The sequence below is a fragment of the Marmota marmota genome, unplaced genomic scaffold (assembly GCF_001458135.2).
Source record: "Marmota marmota marmota unplaced genomic scaffold, marMar, whole genome shotgun sequence".
Lineage (NCBI taxonomy): Eukaryota > Metazoa > Chordata > Mammalia > Rodentia > Sciuridae > Marmota > Marmota marmota.
In genome coordinates, this window is record NW_026000241.1 from 26,144,185 (window position 1) to 26,152,498 (window position 8,314).

Genomic DNA, 8,314 nt, shown 5'->3' on the forward strand with positions numbered 1-8,314 from the left:
AGAGCTTTCTACTTTGTGTGTTGGTTTTTACATCTCTATCTTCCTCCCACACAATAATCTTCTAATTGAAGAATTCGCAGCTTTTTAAAGTTTTAAAAATTATAAATTTATTGAGAGGAGAATTTATAATCTTTCTCACTTATTGTATATTTACCTTCTGGGAAAGAGTTTAGCAATGTTTGTGGAATGTGTACAGGGGTTTAACATATGAGGAAGGTAAGTTATATGTGTCTGATATCTACAGGAACTTTCTTTAATTCTTAGGCTTAAAGAAATTATAAACAAACAAACAAAACCTCCCTGACAATATTGACTGGTTATACATGGTCAGAACCAGACTTCTAGAAAAGAGAATGAAACTTTTGATTCACGTCCATCATCCTACCAGAAAATCAACATTCTAGCCATTTATCTTTTAAGGAGAAAAAAATAAATAAAGATCAGATTCAATGCAAGGGCTTTCCATTCTGACTGGCAAATCAAATTCTAACTAGAGCTTCCAGATCAATTCCATAGCTTGAGTTTAAACAAATAGATGTCTATCTCACCCACTGTTTCGTCTTAGTCTTTAGAATCCACCTTTTTCTGGTGGTAAAACTTCAACTCATGCTTTTTTTTTTTTTTCTTTATAAGTTACATATCAATACTTCCCTCCTAAACATACCAATTTATCTGGATATTGACAACATTCTAATATTTCTTTTCTTCTACAGCAAAGAAAAACTTAGCGAATCTCCTGCTTATTTTTAAAAAAATGACCTTATCCTGTGCTCTTTTGGAGACTTAAGCAAAAGTCCCTGTTCTTCTCTTCTTTCTCATGGTATTAGTTACCACAGTCATGTGGCAGAGAAGCAGAAAATTATGTCCTACTTTAGAAAAACAATTGGGCCTTTTCACCGAAATATTTATTCAAAACCCCATTCAATTCATACTGTGGCTGTCAGTCTTTATTTAGTCTCTCTTTCACAGGGTATCTTTGATTTTGCCACTTTGACCCCAATTTATATCTCACTAGGAGAGGATTTAGATACTGTTTAATACTTAAAATTTAGGTCCCAAGACTTGGAGAAGAGGGCTTTTCTTGTTCCTTAATCACCCATCACTGTTTGTTTTAAAAATAATTTCATCTCATTAATGGATGAAATCCTATTTCAAAAAGAAAAAAATTTTTTTTTTTTTTGCCCTTTTTCCTTTTGATGTATGGAGTAGGGAGAAGACAGGGAAAAGGGCCAAGAAGTTGTCACACTCACAATTTCACCAAAAGCAACTATATTTAGAACAAAAAGTATTAAGATTTATCCTTATGCCCCCTGAGCAATTGATGCTGCAAACATCTGGAGCAACCTTAAACCAAGATAATCCAGGAGGCATCTGAGAAGAAACTTAGTGACTCACATACCTGCCAGGTCAGTGTTCATCCCTATTATCAATACCACATTCCCTTAGTAGCCCCCTAATCCTAACTTTGCATGTTTATAACAAGCAATTTGAAGGCCTTAGGACAGACAGCCGGCAGCTGGTTGGCATGTCATTCTCTTCCTTTAAAGTTAAAAAGAAAAAAAAAAAAGAAAAGGAATACTCTAGCATCTTTCAAAGTGAACTTGTGGTGTAATCTATGTTCAAAGGTTTGATTCTATTTCCTACACACACACACACCATAAAAATCTAAGTAGGATCTCAAAGTAGAAAGCAGTTTGGGTTGGAATTTCGTTCTATTTCTCTCCCCCTTTGCCCACTGTTTCCTCTGTGTTAAGAGCACAAACAGATCTGCTTCTCATCAAAACAGCCATTAAGTACAATGGAAAAGGCTGTGGTTTTTATGTTCTTACTTATACAAATGTACCCTAATGCACTTTTATTTCAAAAGCCCCAACTAGCTATTCCACTGTGACCCAACACAGCCGGGCCCCGAGTGGTGCAGATATTTGTTAGAATCTCTTTTTAAAGTGTTTTAGTTTTTTGTTGTTTTTTTTTATGCTTAAATAGTTTGAACAACTAAACTGACTAGTCATACAGTCGTTTATAGAGAATAAAACAGCTCTGCAGGGGCACAAACAATATTTACATTTTATCCATTTAACCTGAAGTTAGGGTGTGGGATTTAAACCCTTGTGAAATTGACCACAATAAGCACTAATTGCCCTGCTTACAAAAATAAGACACTGGAATTTCTGAAATCCTTTTGTCAGAAGGCTTTATTTACTTTGTCTAATGCAAGTTTCTTTGATTAGCTCAACTTGGCTGTTATCAACACTTCTTGCTTATCGGGCTAGCCCTAGGCAAATGACACATTCACCACTCGCTCTCCCAGATAAAGCAAATCCCTTGTTTAACTTGTTCGAGAACAAACAAAGCTTTTCCCTCTACTCTTACAACTTAATAGGCACGTTTGGAGGGCTAATTACAAAAGGGAGATTGTCTACGCCTAAAAGCTCTATTAAGTTGAATAACTTTCCAAAAGGATCCCAAGCCATATTTTTCCTTCTGTTAAAAAAAATATGTTTCCTTAGAAGTTTCTGCAACAAAAAGCTTCAGACTGCCCCAGTTCCTTGGGATTCCAACTGAAATTGTTCATAATGTTTTAATTGCTACAGAGAGGACTGGTCTAAAAGATCCGAGTGGATTGGAAAATTATTTTGTAACAGTTTCTTGGAGTAAGAAAATAGGCAGCAAGAAAGAAAAGACATTAGGGAGAAGTTGAAGATTAAGACACCTTATGAAAACTACATATATAATTTTTTTTTCTCTGCCTATGGCTGTATGAAATGTTAAGTCAGACAGCCAGACCATTGGCATCAGATGGTTATTGATTTTTCAGCTACAAACCTGTTGATTTCCTGGCCCAAGAAACAAGCCTTTTTTTTTTTTTTCTTAAGAAAAAGTTTCAGAGAGGACAGTTTAAATCCTGTCTTGTCCTTTCCTCTTCTCCTCTCTCTCTTTAGATTAGCCACCATGTTATTAGGAAAACTCAATTTCTTCCAGTTAAACTTTGACCTCTTTGAAAACAAAGATTTAAAATGTCATTTTCAGGCTAATGCTCCAATGAATTGTCAAATAAAGTACTAAAAACATTTTGATAGATAGCTGAGCCATTTATCTAAATCACTGTCAGGGCGGCAAAGTATCCTGCAGGCTCCCACTACAGCCACCCGAAGGTGGGATTTTCTGGGACTCCTGGTCATTTCTCAATCCTGCAGCCAGGCTACTGTTGACCAGATGCGTGCCTCGGCACTGTGTCAGCATCAGATAACCAAATAGTCAATATTTTTTTTTAAAAAAAACAGGGCTACCCCACTTATATTTCCTTTCATTTAGCTGGTGTCCAGGCTCCCGGCCGAATTGCAAGATATGGAAATAATGGATGGCTCAGCCCAAGGGGTGTTCATTGCCAGTAGTTTTCTAGCATAACAAAACTTCTTAGACCAACAAAGTGACTCGGAAAGGTGGCAGCAGGGTCAATGCTAAGAAATATTGCCTTTCCTTAGCAAGGAAAACATTGGAGGCGGCCGCCTGAACTGGTGGTTTATGAACTTCGGGAGCAGCAGCCACCTTAATTAGGCTAAATTCCTTGCAGGGAAGATGTCATATTTTAATTACTTTGGACTGCTGAAATACACAAGAGAGGGATATATACAACTAGCAGCTAATCCAAAGAACAGCAAAGTTAAATTCCCCTCGCACACATCTTAGTAAAACCTGCACAGTGTGTCAAATTGCCCTACTTGAAGAATGTTTCAAAGTCCTGTGGTCACCCCTCTACTCCCCCCACCCCGTCCCTCCAGGCATATTTTAAAATCTGTTTCCAAGAGATTATAAGGGGGGGGCGGTAAAGAGAGGGGCACGGGTACGGGAGCCGTTATTTGGAGAAGCAAACATCTAACAGGAAATTTTCAGCAGAGGAGAATCAATATGCATGCGTGCATATCACACCCCTTCAGCATTAAATCGTTAAATCCTTTGTCTTACTACCAATGCAGTTTATTTCCAATGTCTTTATTGCATGCAAGAGAAACCATTAATTTTTTTTTTCTTGGTAGAAGAAGGGAAAAAAAAAATAAACCTACATTGAGCAGTGTGCCGATGCTGCCATTCGGTTTGGGTCAATCCACTGAAGCATGCTTTGAGAGCTTTCTCCTGGAGCATGCAGGAAGACGGACTCGCAGTGTAGAAATCCAGGATTTGCCCAGGACTCACTGACAGAACATCCATACAGTCAAACATGATCTCCCCTGCACCGAATGTCTGTAAAAGTGCTTATCCTCTAGGTGTGGAGGCAAATGGCATAGAAAAGTCCACCCAACTCCATCAAACTCTGCCCCTTTTTTGGCACGTAGGCTGTTGGTCTTTTTCCCAGCCCCGAATCATGAATTATGACAGACAAGCCAGCTAAAAGCCTGTAATTGATCCAAATGATCATTTACCATTTTCCAGGCTTGCTCGGCCAATCCAGCAGGGGCGGGGGGTTCCCAGAATGATCCCAAGTTCTCCTTCCAAGGAAATGCCTGCAAAAAGCCTTCCGAATGCGCTCCGGTTCCTACCCCGACGGTGCCCAGACAAACCCTGCCCGGCTCGCTCGCGTCCTCGGCATCCCAGTCCTCAAACTGCTCGCCTGGGGGAATTCTGGTCCCCCCTTTGGCAAAGAATAGACCCTCCTGCCTCTGAACAGCTCACTTCCTACTACTTCTGTCACACAGAATGAAAGATTGAATTGCCTAATATATGCGAGTGAACTTTCGGTGAACCCTTCCCGGGCTGCTAACCTTCAAATGACCCAACTAGTCTGACATCACCAACTCCCAGGATTCTCACAGAGCTTAAAAACTCCCAGCAGCCCTGCAAAAGCAGACAGCCAGAGAGGCAGGCAGCGAGCGCACCAGCCGGCGCTTTCTTTCCCATTTCTCACCTTAAAAACAATGCAAGAAGTGCTTTTAAAACGAGCCGGGGAGGAGCCAGGCGGCCGCTCCCGGCTCACGTGGAGCGCCAACTTCTCTCCCTTTACTGCCTTTTTATCCGGCGCCTCGGCCAGGCTTGCCATCGGGCATCCCCACCCACCCACCGTCGCCGCTCGCCCCCAGCCCACCCTTTAAATCCCTCCCTGCGCCTCTCTGTCTGTTGATTTATTTGTAACTTGTGTATTTTTCCACTCTCGAGAAAGCATGTGGAAGCCCTAAACTGGAGAACAGAGAACGGCTACCCCTCGGGGAAGCCTTGGGTTAAGAAACTTTCCATTCCATAGTTCCTTCCCACCCCACCCCCGCCTTCTCCCTCTTGCAAGCCGTTGCTGAAAGGATTGCATTTGCTCTGGAGTGAAGAGTCACCTTTCTGGTTTCTTTTGGAAAAAAAAAAAAAATTCCAGGCTATTTGGATAAGGCAGAGGGGAGTGAAGGGAGTGCAGGGGGCAAGGGGGTAGGAATAATAATAGTAGAAAGAATTAGACATTATTATCCTATATACATACATGATTACATGAGCATCTACATCATGTACAACATGAAAAATGAGAAGTTATACTCCATTTATGCATGATATGTCAAAATACATTCTTCTCTTATGTATAACTAATTTGAACAAATTAAAAAATCAAATATGCTGCCACAGTTCCCACATAAATCATTGAAATATGCCAGATATTTCACTATTACGACATCTCCTAGTCTGCCCCTTGAACCCAGGAGTGGCACAGAAAGTNCCCCCCCCACCCCCCCTCACATACAACGTCCTCCTTCCCTCTCTCTTTCCCTTTTCACACACATGACACATAGATACATAGGATTTTGGAACCTGATCTAAGAAAACATAGCATAATAGACAAGATCCTGAACTGGGGAGTTAAACGGAACCAAATTTCAATACCAGCTGTACCAATCACCAGTTGTATGATCTGGGATAAGTATTTAATTTCTCTGGGTCTCAGTTTCTTCATCTGTGAAATGCACATATAATACTACTCAGGTCTGTGTGTTAATGCAGGGTCAGAAGTAATGTTTGTAGGGTCCTCAGTGAATACACAGGAACAAATATTAGCTCTGACTCCATTTGGTTCAACTATAAGAGCTGTCTAACAGGGGTGACGGACCTGCCTGGGGCTGCACAGTTCAGATCCTGTGATCTAAGTTCATTGTGAAAATTACTTTGCTATTCCCACAGCCACACACCTGAATAGTGTGTGGGTCTCTTTCGTCATAGGCATACCACACCACGTAATTAAACACACATTTTGAAAACTGTTCAAGTCTGAGGTTTTGATCATATCAGCCCCTTCCCAATCTTGGCAATTTATGAAAATCATTTTTGATCAGATGATTTTTTTAAATATCTCTCACACTGACTCAACACAGAGAAAGAAGATGCTTTCTAGCCAGTCTTTAAAATGAAGAAGAACAGAGACGATGTTTACAAATAAACCCAGGCAAGGAGAGGGCTTGAAAAGGGAGAGCCATTCTCCCCTGCAGCCATTTCGGGAGGCTTGCTTAAAGGATGCAAGGTGCATCAAAGAAAGGAAATTTGGAGGAGGAATTAATGTGTCCTCCTTCCTCCATTACTTCTCTAGGATTTGCTAATAATATGGGAAAGGGGAAAGAGCCTCCTTGCCCCTCCCAGGGAAAAGCACACTGTTCTGGTCCCCTCTTTGTGGATAGTGTTGGAATGTGCACTGGCACCTAGGCCTTTTAAAAGCTTGTTGGGGTGAGGGTGCTCCCCATCCCACAGTGAAATGCTGCACTGCCTGGTGGAGCTGCTAAGTGGCACTCCTGGTGTAAATGAAAAATATGCCCTGTACATGTGACCAAGTCAAGGATCCTTTCATGAAGGGACATTAAAACAATCTTCAGTCCAGCAAGCTCAGTTCCTGCCACTGAAAAGTTCCCGGTGATAAAGGGATGAGATTTTGCTGAAACTATGTAACTGTTACTTTGTTTTCTCTTTCTCTTTTATGTAGCCATCATTTTGTAACAGAGTCTTATTATGAGAAAATTTACAAAGAAAACACACATTTTAAGAAAGGAAACTCAGAAGAATTTACAAAACATTCAAGGCACTGCCATTATGATAGTTGTAAAGATATACAAGGCACTACATGATGTGCCAACTTCTACTTGGCCCATGAGACTTACAGCTCCAAATGCGTAATGTAAGGTCCCCAGAGGTCCTTGGAAACTGGGCTCATTTGGTCCCAATAATGAGGTGGATGGAGAGTTGCTGATTGAGAGGGAAAAAAGGTATAAAGTATAACACAAAGAGCTTAAGTCAGAGCTGAGGGAGAGAGCACCTTGGACAGATATGTGTATACAGGTATCTGCTACCTGAAGGAGGCTGCCATGATTTTTATTTTGATTTAATGATTTTTGTACCAGAGATTGAACCCAGGGGTGCTTAACCATGGAACCACATCCCCATCCCTTTTTAGTTCTTATTTTGAGACAGGCCCTTGCTAAATTGCTGAGGCTGGCTTTGAACTTGCAATCCTCCTGCCTCAGCCTCCAAGTCACTGGGATTACATGCTTGTGTCACCATGCCCAGCTTGCCCTTCATTCTTTCCAAAGGGTAGGGGTGCAGGAGTTGCAGGGAAGTGAACCTTAGGGTGGGTATCTCCCAAATGATGTTTTATTCTCATTTCATTGCTAGAAAACAGGCTTATCTAGGAAGGAAGACAACTGCCCCTGAATTTCTAACCCCATACTGTATTATTACACAAAAACATCAAAAAGTGGGTGTGTCTGTGTGTATGATATGTTTGGGAGACTTGATGTTTCCTTTTTTTGCACAAGAAAATTTAATGATAATCACCTTAAGGTTCTTTTAACTGTAGGGAAATGAACTTGAGCTCTGAAATGAATGATCAGTACTTAAATCCTTGTGAATAGAATATTATGGGTTTCTTATAATGTAACAGTGTTCATTAGTCAATTCATCATTTCTCATCATGAATTAATTATGCTGATAGCAATGATTAGAGCTATTACATAATCTAAGTACTAATTTATAAAGCTGACTCACAATTTAGCCACATGCTTCTTATCTGTTCTTCTTCAGTAAATCTAATTCTTACACTTCTTGAAAACATGATTCTTCCTCTAAATTTTTATGGAAAATTAAGACACACAAATAAGCCACAATTCCTTAAGTGTATGTATATCCATGTACTCTAAAGATTAAAGAATAGGGCAGAATGTTAAGAACAAACTAGTTAATTTGTTTGTAATGAAGTTTAAAATTATTGACACCCATTCTAAACATGAGTCAAATAGTTGGAAGAAACCTTCCCCCAAATATCCCCCTTCTATGGCAAAAAAAAAAAAAAAAAAAAAAAAAAAAA

At 40.2% G+C, this 8,314-nt stretch overlaps 1 protein-coding gene across 3 annotated transcripts in view; it reads right to left on the bottom strand.

The window, feature by feature from the left end:
• Positions 1 to 8,314, bottom strand: part of Rarb (retinoic acid receptor beta) — a 376,875-nt gene that overhangs the window by 155,210 nt on the left and 213,351 nt on the right. Inside the window, exon 1 of one of the 3 annotated variants that reach the window (XM_015489560.2) lies at positions 4,065 to 4,805. The exons of 1 other annotated variant lie outside the window; for it this stretch is intronic. In XM_015489560.2, coding sequence (XP_015345046.1) covers positions 4,065 to 4,221 — 157 coding nt within the window. In that variant the 5' untranslated portion in view covers positions 4,222 to 4,805. Of the gene's footprint in view, positions 1 to 4,064; positions 4,806 to 8,314 lie in introns of those variants that run through there. One more of the 3 variants, XM_048795453.1, reaches the window with a different exon arrangement.